General features: G+C 37.8%; 1 protein-coding gene across 8 annotated transcripts in view; it reads right to left on the reverse strand.

The window, feature by feature from the left end:
• Positions 1–21,542, reverse strand: part of baz2a (bromodomain adjacent to zinc finger domain, 2A) — a 96,432-nt gene extending 74,890 nt beyond the window's left edge. For 5 of the 8 annotated variants that reach the window (XM_053644382.1, XM_053644380.1, XM_053644381.1 and 2 more), the window contains exons 1-3: positions 21,349–21,542; positions 15,307–16,068; positions 943–2,553 (exon numbers count right to left, since the gene is read on the reverse strand). In XM_053644382.1, coding sequence (XP_053500357.1) covers positions 943–2,553; positions 15,307–16,054 — 2,359 coding nt within the window. In that variant the 5' untranslated portion in view covers positions 16,055–16,068; positions 21,349–21,542. Of the gene's footprint in view, positions 1–942; positions 2,554–15,306; positions 16,069–18,107; positions 18,621–19,701; positions 20,279–21,348 lie in introns of those variants that run through there. The other 3 variants (XM_053644378.1, XM_053644379.1, XM_053644385.1) reach the window with 3 other exon arrangements.
• Positions 21,543–23,430: the final 1,888 nt, after the last annotated feature.

Here is a 23,430-nt window from a genome sequence, read left to right on the forward strand (position 1 = left end):
ATGAATACTTATATATAACATAAACTAATATATAAGTTTATATTGTATAATAGTATTCATGCATTACTTTTTATAAAAGGTACTGTTGACAAACAGTAAACTCAAGAAAGTCATTGTCGGTGACTCTGGGTATCAGCTAAAGCTAGCAGCGTCCCATTACATCCCATTCCCATCGACTAGGAAGCGGCTTATACTTCCAGTTAGGAAAAAAACCCGCTAGTGTTCCATTTGAGGCTATATTACCTTTCTAAAATTCATACACTAGACGGTTGAGTATACAACGCATAGTGTAAGTGTATAGTGCGTCATTTGGGTCACAACTTGACCATTTACTCTCCAAGGCGTGTTTTCGGAACAGAAGTAACGTAGTAAGTAAATGTACCCGGTGCCGCACACAGACCAACTAATCGATAATGAGATTCATTGACAACGATTTTCATAATCGATTATTAACAATTTTATCGATTAGTTGTTGCAGCTCTAATTGTTAATGTGTAAATGAACAGGATATTGATTGGCCAAGGACCCTAATTTATACTGAATGATGATTAGTTAACAGGTAGAGCCTTATAAGTTTATCTGTGATTACGGAGACGATTTTTCATTCACAAATATTACACCAAAAGCTTTGCAAAACAAAAAAGCATACATAAGCTCCCTGAATATCACCTATTAATGATGTATTTAAATGTGGTTAAATGCCAGATAGAACCTTATAATACATGTTTTTCAGCAACCTATGATTTACTAATGTGAAACCAAAATGCTACTTCTACAACACAGAAAGTACCAAATGTATTGGGCTGCAAACCTTTCAAACAGTCACATTTTGATTACATGACTAATTTGAGTAATTATTGAACATACAGTTAGAAAAATGAATAACCATATCCATGAGAATTAATTCACATATTTTTTTTTTTAAAGCTTACATAGCCTTACCTTTATTAAACTTATCAGAGAAGCCATTTATAGATGAAAAATGATGTGAAGTGTCAGCTTGTGGAGTGTCATCTAAAGAATTATGAATCTGAGAATTATCCTTGAGTGTTATTGTGTCATTGGAGTTCTTAGTGGTCAGATCCATTGCATCTTTTTCACAATAGGTGTCATCTGTCTGGTGATTTTCTGGCAAAATTTCTCCCAAGTCTTTGTTGATGGACCCATCTGCAAACATGAAGGAACCTTCATCCTGGGTGTGCTCACAACAATCCACTGCTTCAGACCTATTAACATAAATGATCCCAGCCAAAGATATGTCATTCTTAGTCTCAGTATCCCATAAATCATTTAATGTGTTATCATTTCCTTTCCCAGAAGTGGCTTGGTCATTGCTGGTGCATATATCCTTTTTAACTACAGGTAAACAATCCTTCTCTGTTTCTTTTGTACAGAGCATACTCAAAGATGACTCTGGGGTTTTATCAAGAGCGTCATTGGAGGGATCTGTGTGGTCCTCCTGTTTACACACTGAACTAGTCACATTGACTTTATAGTGAGTCCATCTAAATTCAGATACATTGTTGGTTTTCATCGGAGAACATGGCATGTCAGTAGTCTGTTGCTCTGATTCATGAGAAGCTTCATTACCTGTTCCCTGACAAGAAGATAATACAATATTTGTATTAGTTATAACAAGGGGAAGCTCAGAGAACTGTTGGGCAGATAAACGCTTTTGAGAAGAAACAGAAGCAGTAAAAGGAAAAGTAGAGGTAACAGCAATAGGTGTAGGGAATGTACAAAGACTAGAACTATCAACACCTGTATCAGTCAAAAAATTGGTTTTAGGGCTTGGGAATTTAGGAGGGGATTCCAAAGCCCTTTGTGCAGGTGCCAATGAGAAGGAAGGCCTGGGGAGCAAAGGAGAATGTGTCCTTTGAGATAAAGGTGACTGAGTAACATGTACACCACTGGAATCTTGGTTCTGTACTAGAGGTGTACGGGCTATATGTCGAACTGCAGAGGTCTTGGAAGGTGATGCCAGAGACTGGCTCTGAGATATAGTTACAGGTGATATAGATATAGCAGGCGATGCTTTGGAGCCTTGACTCATTGGAGAGCTAGCAGATATTGAAGTCGAAAGTACTGAAGGCACTGTAACAAAAGATGGAGACAAAGAGACCACAGGAGGTCTTAGTGTTTGGACTATTAATGGAGGTGTGGTGAGTAATTGAGGAGTGGAAGCCACGGCTGATGTGGTGCTTATTCCAGGCTTTGGTAAAACTGAAGCATGTACTGACAGTGGTTGAGGAGATACCAGAGTAGGCTCAGGAATAGTTTGAGGAAATGCTGTTTCCATTGATGATTGAGTGGCAGGGGCAGGAGTTGGACTCAACTCCTTGAAAGTGGTTTCTATGTCATGACACAGTTTTGCTGGTTCCGTATCCACAACTGCCTGCCAGACTTGCAAATTATGGTCATTAGTGGGTACTAGGGAAGTTTCTGGGGCATTCAAAGGAAAACTGTCACTTGTGGACAGCTGTCGGAGGGCAGATGTCCTCTTAGTACCACTGTAATCTTGATCCACGTCTTGGTAGGAATCATTTCTACAGACTGGAGCCAACAAGAAAAGATAAATAGGTTATTAAACCAAGCTGGGAATATAAAAATTTATCAAATGTTTTTTAACATGTGTGGGATTTTAGGTGCTTGTGAATTAGCTTTTCAAAAGTATAATTCAACAGTATAATATATTCCATGTTTTGTAATGCTCATCAAAACTAAAAATTATCCTAATAACATGGGGTGATGGCATCCTGTGTTTCCAAAAAAAAAAAAAAAGCATCTTATGGTCTTAAGTAGTTTAGGTTATGTGAACCACATTACAAACAGCATATTAAGACATTTAAACAAACAAATAAATACTCATACAGACAAATATATAAAATAGTGCACACCTCTGTCAGTTCTCACAGCTCAGGCTAACCTTAAATTTATCCAGTTAAATATGGCACTTTCCCCTGCTGATCTGCGCTCCTTCCTCTACCTCCTTAGTGTTTGGTCAGATGTTGCTGCACCAACATGGAATGAGTATTGAAAACTAACTAACTAACTAGAACCATTTTGCTTTTAAACCAAAAATCACGGAGAACAGGAAAATGTGGAGGAGGCCATTGCTGTTTTAAAAAATCTATTACAGGAATAAAATGAATCTGTAACACCATTTAAAACACAATTAACCCCCACATCTACACACAGCTTATATCATCTTTACTGGCATTTAAACGGTTTAAAGTGGCATATTAAATCGTTAATAGTGAGGAAGGGCTGCCAATACAAATGAGCGGTGTTAGAAAGCATGGTCATTTAAAATGAATTAATTGCACACACAAAGATTTCAGTGAAGCAAGTGTGCAGCGCAAGTAGTGTACATGGGAAACTCCCATGGATACTTTGATTTTTATTTTCTGGAACCTGATGTGGTCCTTCTGCTGTTGTAGTAAAAAGGTTTGATGTGCTGTGCATTCCGAGGTGCTTTTCTGCTCACCATGGTTGTTAAGAGTGCTTAATTGAGTTACTATAGACTTCCTGTCAGCTCAAACGAGTCTGGTCATTCAACTCTGATCTCTCTCATCAACAAAGCATTTAAGCCTGCTCCGCACAATAGCAGCTCCACACACAGGGTGTTTTTTGTTTTTTGCACCATCCTAAGCAAACTTTGGAAACTGTTCTGTATGAAAATCCCAGGAGATCAGCATTTTCTGAAATATTCAAACGGGCCTGCCTGGTACCAACAACCATGCCACAGTTAAAGTCACAGAGATCACATTTTTTCTTCATTCTGATGTTTGACGTGAACATTAACTGAAGCTCTTGACTTGTATCTGCATGATGTTGTGCATTGTGCTGCTGCCACATGATTGGCTGATTACATAACTGCATGAATGTGCAGGTGTAAAGTGGACACTGAGTGAATATTTATTGTATATTTTGTGCTTACTGTCATGTATTTGCACGTTATGTATTTTGGTGTACTGTGTTGCTGTATGGCCATGAACAAATGAGATTGTGTTCCAAACACTTGACTGGAAATAGCAGATTTGAAATATGAAAAAGCAAATACAGTGTCACAAGATTAAAAAAATATTCTTGCCACTCAAGCAACTTTGTGCTTCCAACTCATCTAAGTCAAATTAGCGCAATTCGATTTGTTTATAGGCCTTACAGAATGTCTGTTTTGTGTTGGAGAACACATTGTATTAACAAAAACATACGTTTCAAATGATCAACTCAAAATAGTGAATTAAAATGTGACCATATAGCCTACATTCCATATGCACATTAGCATATTGTGGCTTCAATAAGTTGTGAACACTCGATGTCAATATACATCTTGACATATATCATGGATCAGTTTCTGAAATACTCAAAACAGCCTGTCTGGTAGCCAGAACCATGCCATGATTAAAGTCAAATTGATCACATTTTTTCTTCATTCTGCTGTTTGATGTGAACATGTGAGCACATCACACATGACACTGTTGCCAACTTATTAACAAATTCAAAAAGACTGGAAGTGTTACCCACCAACTGAGAAGTGGACATCCACAAACACTGATGAAGGTGCAACCAACGTGGTGCTGGCATACCTAAATTCCCATCATATGTATGAAGACTTCTGGGACACCCTGTACAAAATAGGGTGTGCATAATCTGAGTGGTCATTTTCTTTACTGGGAAAACGTGGGTCTTGTGGCAAAGACAGAGGAGCAAGGTATTCTTAAGGCCTTACTGTCTTCTTCCCTTAGCATTGGTCACTAAATTGAAATGAATGGAATTAGCTTCTCATGACTGCAACTTGAATCTGCCCAGAATAAATTGGTCCAGATCTGAACAAGAAGCTCAAACTGTTAAGAAAATTCATTATAGAGGTAACTTGAACTTAAAAAATGAAGTGAGGCTCAGCCTTCTTAAAAACAAAAAAAAAAACAAACAAACAAAAAAAAAACCTCAAAGAATTTCAATTGAAAAATCAGACCAGCAGTATCATCTGGTAATTAAAATATCTAGATCTAGGTTAGTGTGAGGCCAGAGAATTTCAGTTAAAGCAACTAGAACAAGAACATGAGCCTAAAGCCAGAGAATTTGAAACTAGAAACTAGAAATGTTGGCTATGGGTCAAGTTTGTTATCAGAAACATTTGGTTGGTTCCACCATTTTTTGAAAAAGAGTTAGAGAACCATTTGACGCACCGGGAATGTGTCTATATATCTTTGAAATAGCCTAAAGGAAGTTCGGACCATGATGTTGCAATATCTATTGACAGGGAACGGACAGGTTATGCATCTGTCTTTCACTTGACCAGAGCTGTAAGTATGATTGCTAATGAGCTGAGTCCTGAATTCAGCTGGCAACAAAACATCTGATGCTACATATACAACAAATACAGTTGTCTCAAGAAAATGAGACCATGTTCAATAGAGACAAAAAAGCAGCTTCTTCACCAAGCACTTAAATTGGCACTAAGAAAAAGTTGGGGGGAAAACTTGACACGTTTTTTCTGTACTATCTTCTCTCTACCATAGATTTAACTTGATTATATTCTTGGTTCCTGAAATATTTGGGCTAGAATAAGTACATGTTTTTGATGGAAATTACGAAGCATTTCTCTACATCACTCTGCATAAGGGCAGCATTTGGCAGCTGTAAATTCAATGATTTTTAAAAAATTTTATCGAATCTCAAAAAGTACATATTTTAAAAGGCAAATCTTGCCTTTAGCAAGAAAAAATTAACATTTATTAAATAAAAAATAATTTTATTTAATGTGATGTATATAATTCAAATATTGGAAAGCCATATTCATATACTTCTGTGAACTTCAAAGCGCTATACACTAACCGTGAAAAGTAATACACAGGTGTTATTGCTCTTCATTTGTAACACAAGGACTGCTTGTCACACCAAATAGCAAATATTTCTTTCCATTGCTCTTATGTTATACTGCTTCAGTTAAAAGCAAAACAATTAAACACAGGATCTGTCAGAGGTAGGTATGTCACAAGAACCGATACTTCGGTACCAAGTTGGTACTAACATTCTTAAAACGTGACGGTACTTGTTTTTCTGCAGTAGCGTTGCATACCATTGCTTATGAAGGTACCGAGATTGCAATTCATCCGGAACTGAAGGGGGCAGCAAATATGTGCAAGTGTTTTAGTCAGTCCACAAGTGATGAAGAAGAAGAAAAACACCTACAAGCACACGGGAAAAACTACAGAAAATGGTGACAATTTTAGCTCCGCCCTGACTCGTTGAGAGGAAAAGAGAGGAAAGCTCGTTGGGAGGAAAGGTAGCGCTATCGTTCATTTCAAACAAAGCGAGGAAACACCTGGAATTTGGCTAAGCACCTGAAAGACAGGTCGTATATTATGGATGTTTGAGGCAGCTGGCATTGTGGCTGTGAAACCAGCTAACGTTATGCTCCATGTAACGTTTGCGATAGCCAGTTATTTGTTAACGACGCTAACGCATTGCAATGTTATAAACTACCTCCTAATGGGCCACCATGCATCGCCATTCAGCCCGTGTCCTGTCAGCTAAATGTAGCCTAATGTCACTAATAATTATTGAAATGTTAATGGTTTTAATAAATTCTTTTTGGCCTGCCACCAGATCAGTGAACTTAAACTAATGCTTGCATTCAGAGTATAAGGGGTGTGTGTGTGCACGCATTGAGGAGTGCACCTTAGCACTGTTTTATTAGTCATTGTCAGACAGTGTTCGATAACTAAAATACCCCTGTTCTATCTCTCTTTTTGCCAATATTAGCCAGAGGAGGATGTCCTCCAGGAGTTTTTAATTTTATTTTTTAAAAATTATCTTTTTTTTTTTTATACCACACCGTGGTATCGACTATGGTATCGAGTACTTTTTGTGGTATCGGTACCGACTACTAGATTTTTGGTATCGTGACATCCCTAGTCAGAGGTGACTCTTATCCACCATGAAAATAAAACCATGATGCTGCCTTGCATCAACGTGCAATTATGTTTATGTGAAATACAATACAAACCATATAGCTTTTGATTTGTGAAAAACAGAAAAGCAAAACCTTTATTGCATTGCGCTTATATTGCCTTACATTACGTTACCTCTTCAATGAAAAAAAAACAATCACCAGGTTTTAAGAATTAAATGCTGATTTCAATCCAAAGCGAATGTAATGCAATCCTAAAAGTGGCGTGATCATTCATGTAACGGAACACCCCTTACTGGCTCCTTGTTTATTCATTACTCCTGCAAAAATACTTAGAGGTCATAGCAAGACCTGAGTTAAGTTTGCAGATAGCTTTATTGCTTTCAGAGTTGTTGCAACTTCAGACAAAAAGGGTTCATTAGTAAAAATATACATTTGCAATCAAAATTATTCAACCCCCATTTCAAATCAGGTTTATTGTCAATATTTACAGACTTTCAGCTGTTGGCAATGAAAAATCAAACAAAAGCAATTGAAATAGTTCAAGACAATGAATGCAAGTGATTTCCCTTCAACTTATAATGATTTCTCCAGTTTAAAAATTATTCAACCCCTTCATGGCAAGCATCTTTAGTACTTAGTAGAGTACATATTGACGTTTAAAGCTCGGTCAGGTGATCGGCACACGGGCATAAACAAGGCTAAACATGAATCAAACAACGAGTTTGAGAACAGGATCAAAACTATGAACAAATGCTTGGTTCACGGAAAACTCACGCAATACTTCGTGTTGAACAAAGAGGCACGAAGGGTTTAAATGACAAATGTAATTAAGGGTGAACACAAAACAGCTGAGACTAATGATGACACATAAGGGAACAACCAATGACAATACAGGGTTTGGAGACAGGACAGAAATCATAACAAATGCACATGTAGAAAGTCACTAAAAAACCCGGAAGCACGCTTCATGCTCCAGCATGAATTTCCGGGGGAAATCGTGACACTAACAAGTTACTAAACGGGACTACAAAGGTTGTCAGGGACATTAAATGTCCTCACGCCGAACAGGAAAAGTCTTTGCAGATAAACTGTTTACGGTATGCTGTGCACAATTCCCCTCCCCAAAAAAACATGGATGAAGATTCATCCACAGAATAAATCCGTATTAGGGAAAATGTTTTAAATCAAGTTTGGAAAAGTTGTGGGGAGCTTGGTGGTGATGGTGACATTGAAGTCGAGCGACCGTGGTGTAGTTAGTTTATAGCATACGGTTAGATGTTTATTTCTGGCGATTGTATTTAGGCTTCAAACTTCACAAAAGTTGTGTTCATTTGTGAAAATTATCTTGATGGACAAAACATGTTAGTATTGTAAACTTTTGTTGATCACAGAGCTTATTTTTTGCAATAATCCAAAAGCCTATGGGAAAATCCTATTGGGTTTTTGTCGAGGGAACCAGTGTGATTCTAACTTCCGGGTTCCAGTACAAAATGACGTCATCCCTGCGTCACTCTATTGTGTGATTTGGCTGCATCTCTCCTCCTATACACACTGTTATTGCCTTTTGTGCATAGGCCTGAATTGTTTTCATTTGGTTGCATATTGCTATATTTGATTGCATATTTTCATTTGGTTGATGGCATTTTTATTTTTACTTATCCTATATTTTGGGCACAATTTTATTTATATTTTGCTTCTACGAGATGATGTGCTTTAAAGGCAAGTCTAATTTGATGAAAAGATTTGTACATTAGCAGGAATGTAGCACAACATGGAGGTGAAAGCAGTGGTCTGTTTATTTAAATGTGAAAGTGCAATAAAAATATGTTGTCCCTAAAATCAATGAATAATCGTGATAAATAATTGTGATTTTCATTTTGGCCATAATCGTGCAGCCCTACTGCAAACGAGATGCATAGCTTCTGGCAGCGTTCCTCAGGAATCTTAGCCCATTCCTCATGAGCAATGGCCTCCAGTTCAGTAATATTCTTGGGTTTGTATGCTTGAGATTTTCTATGGGGTTCAAGTGAGGTGACTGATGGCCCTGTAGAATATTGCAGGACCACTTCTGCAACCAAGACTTGGTGGAATTTGAGGTATGATTGGGATCATTGTCCTGTTGGAAGGTCCAATGACGCCCAAGCTTCAGCTTCTTCACTGACAGCATGACGTTTTCTCCTAGTATTTCCTGATACTTCAATGAATCCATCTTGCCTTTCACACGCTGCAGGTTTCCAGTGCCAGAGGATGCAAAGTAGCCCCAGAGCATCACCGAGCCACCCCCATGCTTGACTGTGGACAGAGCGTTTTTTCTTCATTCTTCTTCCTCCAGACATATCGCTGATCCATTTTTTTCCCATCGCTCCACAGAACGAAATCCCAAAACTTCTGTGGTTTATTTATATGATTTTGAGCCAACTTTTCTTGTGCTTTTGGTTCAGTAGTGTTGTACGTCTTGGAGTTCTGGCATGGAAACCTTCTGCATTTAGCACACGCCGTACAGCGCTCACTGTCTGTTGCCACTAAGTCTTGCTGCAGGTCTTTTGCAGTCACTTGAGGGTTTTTCCACAAACTACCTTCTCAGAAATCTGGTTGCAGCCATTGATAGCTTCCTTTTTCTGCCCCGTTCAGGTATTTCTTGTATTTTCCACCCCTAGCCAGTTCAGATATTTCATGTGTTCCAGCTCAAGCACACCTGGTGCAACTAATGAAGCCCTTGATTAACTGCATCAGGTGTGTTTGAGACAACACTGGTTTTGTATATTTGTTCTGTTGTGAGGGATTCTATTCAGGGGGTTGAATAATTTTGAAACTAGAGAAATCATTTTCAGTTGAATTTGGGGAAACTAATTGAAGCATTCGTTGTGTTGAACTATTTCAATTGCTTCTATTTGATTTGTTCATTGCAAACAGCTGAAAGTCTTTACATTTTGACAACACACCTGATTTTCAATGCGGGTTGAATAATTTTGATTGCAGCTGCAATGAAATCAGTCATACATGCACTGATTAACTAAGCATGGCTGTTCTCTGTCATTATTCCTGGTATAACACTGACGAATAAGAGACTAACATCACCATATATGAGATATTTCATTTAAGTATGTTATTCATAAGATTCTACAAGTGAGAAGTAGAATCAATGTTTATCAATAAAATTCCATGATTTAGAACAGCATCATTCCATACAGTGGGGGAAATAAGTATTGAACACGTCAACATTTTTTTCAGTAAATATATTTCCAGTGAGGCTATTCACATGAAATTTTCACCAGACTTTGGTATTAACTCAAGAAATCCACAAATATAAAGAATTCACAATATTAAAGTCCATAAATAAAGTCATCAATCGGCCATGCACAGGAGCTCCTTGCAAGATTTCTGACCAGGGAATCAGAAGAATAGTCAGAAGAGTAGCCCAAGAGCCAAGGACCACTCTGAAACAACTCCAGAAACACTTGGAGGCAGCAGCCAGAGAATCATCTGAACCATCATCACAGAGAAAACAATAGGCAATGCAATACATTTTTTAAAGAAATTACACTAAGGTCTAATCTACAGCATTCTTGTCAAGCTCCAAGTCAGAATTTGAATCTGCAAAGGAAATCTCACAAAAGTTGTGGGTTAATACTAAGAACATTTACATGTAATGCACCAAAATCTTTTCCCTGCTGAAACCAATTAAGTTAGCTAAAGAGTTTTTAACAAGGTCCCTCAAGAGAGGATACAATTTAAGCTATATGCACTAATTTGACAGCTATAATCCATAGCAAATACATGGCTGCAGTGACGCTGCGCACTGACCCCAACTTCCTAAGAAACTTTGTGACTGTCACTCAAATATTTTCACTTTGTTGTCTTTAAGCCATTTTGTTACAGTTTTGGAGGTATTGCTTGTCCTGCCAGATGACAAAGTTGCAACCACGTTTTAACTGAGGTTTTATTTCAGTATTTCTAGATTTCTAGATCTTCCTCATGATGCCATCTATTTTCTGATGTATATCACTACCTTTTTTCACCCTTTTTCCTCCATAGACTAAGCATGTAAACTGTTCGAATCTTGTTTCATCTGACCACAGTATACACCTCCAAAAGGCTGGTGATCAGCTGCAAACAATTCGGCTTCAGCAAACACTATCTTTTTATGCCAGTCTTGTAGTAGGGGCTTCTTCCCTGCATGACCTGCTTTGCTGCATCAGGGCCTGGCCAGCTTGCAATCATTGAGGGGAAGATGAATTCCCAAGTACATCAGACAATTCTTCAGGATTATGTGAAAATGTCTGTGCGTCAGTTGAAACTATGTAGAAGTTGGGTGATACAACAGGACAACGACCAAAAACACCGGAGCAAGTCCACAACAGAATGGCTTCAGAAAAACAAAATCCGCCTTTTGGAGTGGCCAAGTCAGAGCCCAGACCTCAACCCAATAGAGATGCTATGGAATGACTTAAAGAAAGCCATACACATGAGACGTCCAAAGAATATGACAGAGCTAAAGCAGTTCTGCCAGGAAGAATGGGCTAAAATTCCTCCTGAACGATGTGCAGGTCTGATCCACAGCTACAGGAAGCGCATGGTTGGGGGGGGGGGGGGGGGGGGTCAACCAGTTATTAATTCTAAGGGTTCACTTACTTTTTCCCCTGCCATTCTGAATGTTGAATGAGTGTGTTCAATAAAGACATGAGGGATCAGAATTTATTTATTTATTTTGTGTTATTATTTTAGGCACATTATATTTGTCAATACCCTTGACTTAGATGAAGATCAGATCACATTTTATGACAAATTTATGCAGAAAACCATGAAATTCCAAAAGGTTCACATACTTTTCTTGCCACTGTATATACACACATATATATATATATATATATATACATACATACACACACACACACACACACACACATATATATATATATATATAAGAGCTGCACCAATACTAAATTTTTCAGTGGATACCGATAACCGATTATTCAGAGTGATATCGGCCGATACCAATAGTTCTGCCTTTTATGCCTTCTAATGAATTAATAATGATTAATTTAAAAGAATTCTGAAAGACGTTGTTTCACAGTAACTGGTCTCATCAACAGAAAACACATTACTCAAATTAACATGAACACATTAATTAAATGCTGAAGATTAAAGTAAGATTTCTTAACTTATTGAATGTTATTAATTCATATTAACATTGATTGAATTCTAAAAAAAACCTCCACAGGACAGGGGTGAAGGTATTACAATCCACCGTTCGAAGAAGTGCAGACTGCAGAGTGAAGAACTAGTGCAGAAATATGGAGGCTATACCACAAGATGCAAACCACTCATCAACAGTAAGAATCAGAAGGCCAGATTGGAATTCAGATATGAGAAATACAGATATGAGCCACATAAGTTCTGGAACCAAGATTAACTGCTACCAAAGTGATAGAAAGGCCAAAGTGTGGAGAAAGAAAGGATCTGCTCATGATCCAAAACAAACAAGTTTATATGTGAAACATGGTAGAGGTAGTATCGTGGCTTGGGCTTGCATGGCTGCTTCTGGAACAGACTCACTAATCTTTATTGATGATGTAACTGATGATGGTATCTGCTGAATGAATTTAGAAGTTTACAGGAACATTTTGTCTGCCAATTTACAGAAAATGCATCGGGAGGAACTTTGTCAAGTAGCAAGACAATGATCCAAAACACTGCCAAATCAACAAAGGATTTTATCAGGTGGAAAAAGTGGAAGGTTTTAGACTGGCCAAGTCAATCACCAGTCCTTAACTCAACTGAGCATGCATTTCATCCCCTGAAGAGGAGACTGAAGGGAGAAACCCCCCGAAACAAAACAACTGAAAGAGACTACGGTAAAAGCCTGGGAAAGCATCACAAAAGATGTCAATGAATCACAGGTTTGATGCAGTTAATGCAAGCAAGGGATATGCAACCAAATATTAAGTGTTATATACTTTAATTTACTTTAAGACTTCTGTTCCTATACTTTTGCTCACCTAAAAACTGGGTGGTCTGATAGAAAAGGTTTTATGTTGTTTAACACATCTAGATGTAAATACCAGGAAATAAAATCTAAACTCCTAAACTCTCTTCTCATATCATCATATCTTTTGATCTCAAACCCAAATGTCTTTTGTGTATAGCACAAAAAAATGAATTGGCCTTGTCATTACAATCGTTTCGGAGGGGACTGTAGGCACATAAATAAAAATGGTGGTCTTAATTTTTCACGTGAGCTGCTCTAATAAACCATACAGTATATGGCCAAAAGTCTGTGGACACCTGACCATTTACCCATATTTTATTGTTAAACATCCCATTTCAGATCTAGCCCTAGGAATTTTAGTTTGAATGAAATCAAGAAAGTCAGTAGGAACAAGGTGGAGTAAATAAGCGTGAATGAGAGGGAGGGTGGAGGAATGGTGAGGATGCAAGAAATTGAGGTGGTGAAAGAGTTTAAATACTTGGACTCAATTGTCCAAAGTAATGGAGAGTGTGGTAGAGAAGTGAAGAAGAGAATGCAGGCAGGGCAGAGTGGAATTTCTATTTGTGTTAGAAGGGTACCTGCTAGAGTGAATGAAAAGTTTACAAGATGGTAGAGAGACCAGGTATGTTGTATGGTTTGGAGGAAGTGGTACTGACAAAAGGCAGGAGGCAGAGCTTGAAGTGGCAGAGATGATGATGCTGCTATTTTCATTGTGACAAGGAGGGACAGGATTAGAAATAAATATATTAGAGGGACAGCGCAGGTAGGACAGTTTGGAGACAAAGCGAGAGATGCAAGATGAGATGGTTTGGGCATGTGCAGAGGAGGGATGCAGGGTATATCAAGAAAAGAATGTTGAAGATGGAACCACCAGGCAGGAGAAGAGGAAGACCAAGGAGCAGGTTTATGGATTTGGTAAGGGAGGACATGCGGGTGGTTGGTGTGACAGAGGAGGATAAAGAGGCCAGAGTGACATGGAGACAGATGATCTGCTGTGGCGACCCTTAACCAGAGCAGCTGAAAGAAGAAGAAGAAAAATACTTTGAATGAGATCAAGGTCTTTTTCCAGAAGAAAAGGGACTGTTTGAGACTGAAACATCATAGCAGTGGGAACATACATCTTATTCCAGACTGCAAAGTCTCAAAATTCTTTGTGAGCAGATTATGTAGCCCCTGCAAGCAAAGGAAAGTGTAGTGCACATTTCTCAGTGATTAACAATCCCACACAGAAGCTTCTCTGCATGCTAGATTTGCAAATAGCTTTGTGTGCATGCAATTCAATTCATGAAACCAGGCATTAGGCTTGTGTGATATAGATTTTTTCCTACTCACAATTCTTCCATTTTAAAATATCATGATAAATGATTTAATCATCCAGATTACTAGCCTAAAAAAAGACAGGAAAACAAGCATTTCCACAATTTCAGGTTTAAGGGGAGTAGGGGAGGGTGTAATCATTTTACCAGCTGTGAAGTATTGAAATGTAGAAGGAATCACAAAAACTCAGGTGGATGGTGGACTTTTTAGGTCAACATATAGTAAAGTATACTTGTCTAATATTAGCAATGTCAAACATACACTGATATTTTATTTAATGAAAAAAATCTCCATTTATCTTGACAGAAAGTGATGGCTCCACCAACATGAGTCAAGAACATGTGAGATGGATTGAAGGGGCTTCAAGGGGCTGTCAGTAAAAATTGTAGAATTCAAAACACCCATGCAAATCACTCAAGATTAATATGTCAATCATCTTCTATCTTACTGGACATAAGGAAATGCTCTTTTGGAGTATTTTTGACTGATAACTTCCTCCGATGTTTAATTGCAGAGCAAAATGCGTAATATTGGCAGGTCTAGTAATATAGACTGCATAAATGTCAGTGGATAAAAGGGCAATGTAATATTGTGTAGAGACGGTAAAATTATTTCACCCAAGTTTACCAAATTATTTCGTACAAGCTACCAGAGGCACATGCCCTCTGGTAGCAACCACGCTCGCTTAGGTTGGGCATCCTTGCACTCTATTTATAATACTGTCTAAACACCAGAATTTTCCAGTTCCTGCTTGTGAAAACAACATGCTCAACAGAAACATGTTTTTAATCTCCTGTAGCATCTCCTTATTCAAGATTAATAACAAAAAAATAAACCTACTTTACTATGCAGTTTATTTAATGTATTTTTCAATATGCAGACATATCGAATGGAGAGTCTTGTATTGAATTACATGATATATATTGTTATACTCCTAATAAGTTATTTAGTGTTGTTTTAATGTATGACAGTATAATGTAGTTTTGAAAAAGAAAATACTGAAGAAAACACTCAACATCAAATTCATCATTATATTAAACAACATTTTTGGAGCTTGTGCGCTGTAAATAATATTCACCTTGAATCCCAGAGGAATGGGTCACAGTGCCTCTCTTTGGACTCTGCTTTCCCTGGGATGAACCATTATCAGGCTTTGCAGATGGTGACATCATTGATACCTGCATTGCCATGGAACCATCAGTACTGCCATGGCCCATGTGATGGTGCTGCGGACATCCTTGTAGGGGGGTAAACATCTGTGCAGTAGGCATCAGGGGAGTCAGGGGTTCAGATTGCTCAGCAGACAGAAGTGCATGCTGAGATTGATAACAGGGGACTCCATTTGGCACCATGCCATAATGCTGCTGTTGTGGCTGCAGATGCTGAGGTGGGGGTTGCTGCTGGTGATGAAGCACTGTTGGAGACTGATGCTGCATTGGTGAGATATCAGTATGCATCTGGTTTGAGTAAACACCATACATGCCATGAGAGTATCGTATCGTCACAGGTGACCCACCTTGCTGTTGGCCAGGAGTTCCCAGCCCCCAGTACTGTTCCCTTGTCACTGGGGGTTGCTGAGAACTCCCCATGTTCCTACTGACTGGGTAGTGTCCCTGAAAGGCATGAGGGGGGTGCTGCTGTTTTTGGGCTGTATCTTGGGTGCCACAACCAGAGTCAGAGCCCAAGGTAGGATTGTAATGGTTTGGGGCCCACAAGTAGTCATATTCCATGATGGATTGATGGTGTTGATGGGGATAAGAGGAAGGAGGAGGGTGGGGGCCAGTCTGATTGCCCCCATCTGCAGTAGTGATGCCATTTACATTCATATCACCATTCGGATCTGTACACAAGTCAGAAAAAAAAATTCACATACTCCAAAAATAACAGGCAATATATTTGATCAGACAACACCAAAGACATTTGGGTTTGAGCTCAAAAGATGAATATGAGAAGATAGATCAGATTTTCGGCTTTCATTTTGGAACATGGCACTTTTGGTGGCAGATCACCCAATTTTTAGGTGAGCAAAAGTACTGAAACAGATATTCTTAAAGTAAATTAACATAAATGACACTTAATATTTGGTTGCATATCCCTTGCTTGCAATAACTGCATCAATCAGCAACCAACTGACATCAGCAAACTCTTGCCGCCTTCTTTTGTGATGCTTTTCCAGGCTTGTTCTGCATCTCCTCTCAGTTGTTGTTTGTTTCGGGAAGGTTCTCCCTTCAGTCTTCTCTTCAGGACGTGAAATGCATTGTCAATTGTGTTAAGAACTGGTGATTGTCATGGCTAGTCTAAAACCTTCCACCCTGTGGAGGTTGTTGTTTATGTCCTCACAGCTCTCACAAGAGTTGACGACAGAAACTGACAAAAACTGTCATCAACTGCTGTTGTTAGTAAACCAGTGGTTTCTTTCTTTGTCATGAGATTTGACATTGCTGTATTTGCTATGCCCAATGCATGTGCAATGGCTATGATCAATCTTCCTACTCAGCCTCAAAATGGCAAGCTGTAGTAGAAATTCAGACCTATTAATTGTTTAATCAATCAATCTAACAGGAAACACCTGAGCAACACCTGTCAGTCACATGTACCAATATTTTTCCCACCAATTTTCTCGCTAATTTAGTCATGGCCAATTCCCACCCATCAGGCAGCTCTCCCCATGACACGACAACTACCAACCAGGGAGGTACGTAAAGCCAGCCGACCACATTTTTTTGAACTGCTGTTCATGCAACATCAGGGGAGGCGTAACATGATCAGAGGAAAGTGCTATCCGCTTACTTCCGCACGAATGAGCTCACGACACCCATGATTGGCTAGTGTCACTGTGATTGATAGGAGACAAATAGTATGCCACCCCTCTCTCCCTGACAGCAGAGCCAATTTTGCACTCTTTGACTACCAGCCACATGCATATGATGGCTGTGGCATCATACAGATTCTAAAGCGCAATCTACAGATAATAGGGTGAACGCTTTCACCAGTTGTGCCACTCGGGAGCCCTTTGTTCCAATATTTATGATAATTTGAAAAATGGATGGGTTCAAATAAAAGGTGCCATGTTGTATGTTCTTTAACATATCTAGATGTAAAGATCAGGAAACAAAAGCTGAAATTCTCATCCATCATCTCATATTCATCTTTTGATCTCAAACCCAAATGTCTTTAGTTTACAGCAAAAACAAAGAATTGTCCTTGCCGTTCCAATACTTTTGGATGGGATTCTACTTCAAACTGACTGCACATCAAAACTGTTGTCAAAATCATTAAGTTAGCGAGGCTGTGTATTTTTGCATAGAACTCTCACCAGTAATATTTCAGTAATATGAATGGCAACAATCTTTTATATGTTTATATGCAATATGTTTCTAAAGTGCAGAGAAATATAGTAACCTCGACTAATATCGACACCCTTGGCTGTCAAAAATTGTCTTTATTGTTTAATCTTTTGATATTTTGCTAAAAAATATTCACAAACATACTCTGCTCTCATAGATATCAAACAATTGCAAACAACTAGGGCTGCAACTAACGATTATTTTCATAATCGATTAGTTGGCCAATTAATCGGTTGGGGGGGGGGGGGACTTTCAGTACCATTTTTTCATTTATTTAAAATAAAATCCACAAACTGAGTGTCAACAATATAAACTTCAGACTAAAACTTTACACAATTGAAAAGAAGCCAATACACAGAGACACACACCAGAATATATATTATTAATTTAAGGACTGTAGTTTAATTCAGTGATTTTTGTATATCCATAAAAATTGTTTATATTATATATAAGTATTTATGCATTTTTTATGGATGCACAAAAATCACTGTCTAAAAAAAACTACAGTCCTAAATTAATAATAAAAACTCACTTTCACTGCACCTTGTCGTTTCTGTTACTCGCTGCCTTCAGGAATATTATTTTACTTGTGTTTACTTTTGATCATAGTGTTTTAATTAGATATTGCAGATCTTATTTAAGCTGCCACTGTGCATCTCTGCATCGCATGTGAGGAGCAACGCGGCCTCGTTACTAACAGATAACTTCTGTTACATTAAACAACAGAATTTACACTGCAAGCGCACAAATACAGCATATAATGACAAACTTAAATTAAACTAAACCTTTTAAGCAACTCGCACTAGTTTCCCAAACCCCTCACACACAGTGGAGCATTTTGGATATAAACATAAGTATGATGTCATGTGCCATCAACTAGGAAGCCGCGTATACTTCCATTTAGTACAAAAAACGCTCGTGTTCCATTTGAGATGATACTACCCTTCTAAAATTCATACACTAGATGGTAGAGTGTATAGTACGTTATTTGGGACACAATTTTAGTATTTACTAAGCGTGTTTTCGGAACAGAAATAACGTAGTGAGTAAACGTACCTCGTGCCACATGCAGACCAACTAATCGATAACAAGATTCATTGACAACGATTTTCAAAATCGATTATTAGCGATTAGTTGTTGCAGCTCTACAAACAGGTTTATCCCAAAAACAACAAAAAACCTTTGTTAAACATGTGTGGCACAATTATTTGCACTACTTTGAATTTATATAAGAAAAATACATTTGAAGTACATTCCCATTGATATTTTACATTTTTTTAGTACACCTGGATGACTAGGAACAGGAAATTGTTCGATCATGACTTCATGTTTCACAGGGCTATAAATATGAGGTAACACATAGGCCAAATTCCCTTAGTCATTCATCACAATGGATAAGACCAAGGAATATAGCTGTGATGTCCGGCAAAAGGTTGTTGAGCTTCACAAAATGGGAAGTGGCGATAAGAATATAGAAAAAACATTGAAAATGCCCATTTCCACCATCAGCGCAATAATTAAAAAGTTCCAATCAACTGGAAATTTTATGAATCAACCTGAAAGAGGACATGTGTCTATATTGTCTCAACACACTGTGAACAGGGTAGTTCGAGTGGCCAAAAAATCTCCAAGGATCACAGCTGGAGAACTGCAGAAGTTAGTTGCATCTTGGTCAGAAAGTCTCCAAAAATACAATCCGAAGTCACCATCACCACAAGTTGTTTGGAAGGGTTTCAAAAAAAAGCCCCTACTCTCATCCAAAAACAAAGTCAAGCCTCTTGCTAGATTGCTAGACACTACTGGAACTTCAAATGGGATCGGGTTCTATGGTCAGATGGAAACAAAATAAAGCTTTTTGGCAATAAACACCAGAGGTGGTTTTGAGAGGTAGCCATATGGAAAAGTACCTCATGCCCATGATTAAATATGGTGGATGTTTTTCTGTCAGAGGACCTGGACATTTCGTTTGGATACATGGCATCATGGACTCTAGCAAATATCAACAGATATTAAATGAATACCTGACTGCCTCTACCAGAAAGCTTAAAATGGGCTGTGGTTGGATCTTCCAGCAGGACAATGATCCAAAACATACATCAAAACAAACACAAAAATAGTTTACTGACCACAAAATCAAGGTCCTGCCATGGCCATCCCAGTCCCCTGACTTGAAGCCAATATAAAACCTGTGGGGTGAACTGAAGAGGAGAGTCCACCAGCGTGGACCTCGAAATTTGAAAGATCTGGAGAGATTCTGTATGGAGGAATGGTCTCAGATCCCTTGTAATGTATTCTCCAACTTCATCAGGCATTATAGAAGACTCAAAGCTGTTATCTTGGCAAAGGGAGGTAGCGCAGAGTATTGACTAAAAGGGTGCCACATATATTTAACAAAGTTTATATATATATAATATATATCTGTGCTGTTTTTTGTTTGATATCCATGACAGCAGAATATTTTTGTGAAGTTTTTTAACAAATGATCAAAAGGTTAAACAAAGACAAATTTCCACAGCCTTCTTTGCTCATATTTACCAAGGGTGCCAATGTTAGTGGAGGGCACTGTAGTTATGTGCAAAATGTTGGCATTGATATGAATATGAGCACGTCGCTGTGGCCGACATCACAAATGGTGTATTCCACATGTCCGCCTAAAATGTCATGGATAAGCAGACAAGATATTCAAGTTTTCTTGCTGATACACACCAATATGCTGACAAAGTAACCGGTTACTTGTGTTCTGAGCAAAAATAAATGACAAAAACTGTCATTTAACCATTTTAGACTAAATGTATGTAATCAATTCAGATATCTCAAATGTGCTGGGTAAATAAAAATACAAATAATGTGAATATTATAGCATAACAACTATAGCACAACGACGCCATAGCTATGAGAGCACATATTATATTTGCACTAACGTATATGATTTAGTTCTTCCATCTACCAGTCCTACTCAATTCGTTTCAACCTGCCAAATTGATTATTCAATGAAGAAAAGGTCCAGGCCCTATTTTTTTAACGTTAACTACGTAACTAATGTGTATAACTAACACTTCACACATAAAACGAAAGCAAAAAATACTTAAGAGCTCGCTCACTTTAGATTTGCATCTAAAACTCAAGTAATAAAAACAAATGGGGGAAGAGCACGTTGAAAACAAATGGGAAAATAAGGAAAATTTATGTTATACTTATACTACAGTTAATCTAAAATTACCTAAAATATTTCTCAGCGTCTTTTATTTAGGTAGGCCTTACATTAAGCTAGATTTCAGTCATAGATCGACAATTTAATGCCATCTTTACCCCGTCTTACTGGGCCTATACAACCCTGGTAACGTTGTGTTTCAGATTGTCGGTATCGCTAGCTGGCTATTTAGTTTCTTAAGAAACGTACTTTAAATGCCTACATGCATAGTATTTTCCTTCTCAATGCATGCAGTAAAACACCTCTTTATGAATAACACATGCGTCAGGTAGCGAAATCATATGTAGGCTTGCCTAAAGAACTTTCAAATCTATCGATAAATTGCTAACAAGCTATGGTAAATGTACACAAAATTCAAAGACTAGCAAATGATCCGAGATTCATGTATAACCAATTTCTGAGAAATCCCACATTATAGGTATGCCATACTGGTAACTGCGGATGTGTACCCTTTGTTGGTGCCACACATTGTTTTGCCGAGTTACGGCAGGGAATTTTTTAAGACAGCTTCGCCCACACGGTCCAAAGTTTTTACTCAATAAATAATTGTAAAAATCCTAACCTCGTATTCCTACGATTAAATAGGCAACACTGCCTTTGGGTCCCGGGTTTACAATCTATGAGAAGATGATACAAGTGATGTTAATAATAAACAGGCTTTCTTTAGGATTCAAATTAGCAAACATGGCTGCTATTTTCTGAACGCAGCTATGATCATATACGACAACTCTAGCCCAAAGAGGAAGTGCCTAGCGCGTTACGCACTACGGAGAGCCACATAGACCAAGGTGTCGGTGTCTGTCTCTCTCGCTCTCTCTGGTTGTTGGTCTTTTTTTTTTATCGCAACCAAATGTACCGGGGTGTGTAACTTCAGAGCTTCATGTGCTTAATACAAGATAGCATAGCATAACATATTAGAGCATAGCATATTATATATATATATATATATATATATATATATATATATATATATATATATATATATATATAATATGCTATGCTCTAACCCTGTATCTTTAAGAAAATGAAAGAGAGCCTTACTACATTCCCACATTTTCTCAACCAAATCCCCTTCAAACTCCATTCTTATACCATCTCATATATATCTTTCAAGAGGCTCCTTTCTGAATTATATTTTTACACCTCATTATGATATGCTCCACATTTTCTGGAACATTACAGGCATCAAATTTATCTGATATGCATTTTCCCATTAAAAACAGGGTTGATTTTAGACCAGTATGTCCAAGTCTTAATCTTGATATTAATCACTTCGTCTCTTCTAAATTTTCATTTAAAAGCCTTGACAGTAATTGATTTCTGAATATTATAAAAGTGTCTCCCTTTGTTATCTGTCTCACTTTTTCTGCCACGATTCTCTCACTGCTGTTTTTATTAATGATTTGGCTTCACCTTGACCAAAGGGGACTTTCATATTTCCTCATCCTATAATTTCAGTGCATTCTTTGCAGTCAAATCTGCTTTCTCATTGCCCTCCACACCAATATGAGCTTGAAACCAACAAAACTTTACACTGATTCCAATTCTCTCTATTCTTAAGTATTATCATGGATATTTCTTTAAGTAAATAATCTCTTATTGTTTGAGTTGAGTTCAAGTGATTGACAGCTGCAACAGAGTCAGAACAAATGATTATTCTTTGAGGTCTTACTTCTTCTATCCATTGCAACCCTAAAATTATGGCTACTACTTCAGCTGTAAATGCAGGTAATTTATCATTAATTCTTTTGCATATGGTTACATCAAACTCTGGTATGCCACTCCTACTACTACATGATTGTAACTTGAATCTTTAGATCCATCAGTGAATATTGCTATATAATGGTAGTAGTTCCGCTTAATATATTCATGCACCAAATATACAATGTTATCAGCATTCTTTCAGTCCATTCTTTCTATAGCACTAAACGTTTCAGGTCAACATTAGAAGTTGGAAATATCCACAGAGGGACATTACCCCATACTACGTTTGGACCATACTCAAGTCTCTTTAGACCATATTCTTCCATTATTGTATTAATTTTCCAACCAAATCCTTTACCTTTTCATTGTTGCGAATACTCCCAGCAATCACATAAGATCTCTGTGGCTAAGAGCTAAGTCTAAGAGCTCTGAACTGTATTCTGTCTAGTTTTTCCAGGACACTCTTGGCTACTGCTCCATATACCATACATCCATAGTCAATGCATGATTGAATTAAGGCCCATATATCCAGTAGTGACTGTTTATCTGCGCCCCAATCATAATCCAAAACTGATCTCATAAGGTTTAATACTTTATTATATTTCATTTCAATCTGTTTAACCTGTGTCCTCCATAAGCATTTCTCATCAAACCATATTCCTAAATATTTGAACTTGGTTACCCATCCCATACTTTGATCATACAGTTTAAGCTGTATATCTTCTAACTTTCTCTTTCTGGTAAAGAGCATGTAACATGATTTAGTTACTGACATCTTACATCTCCAGTTATATGTCCCTCTTTCAACTTTTATTATAGCACATAATATTAATCATATGCCTAATATTTTTCCCTCTTTTCCATATAGCCCCATCATCTGCATATAATGAATACCCAATACCTGTACCAACATTCTCAAAGATGTAATTTTTCATGATGT

The sequence above is a fragment of the Ictalurus furcatus genome, chromosome 15 (genome assembly GCF_023375685.1).
Source record: "Ictalurus furcatus strain D&B chromosome 15, Billie_1.0, whole genome shotgun sequence".
NCBI lineage: Eukaryota > Metazoa > Chordata > Actinopteri > Siluriformes > Ictaluridae > Ictalurus > Ictalurus furcatus.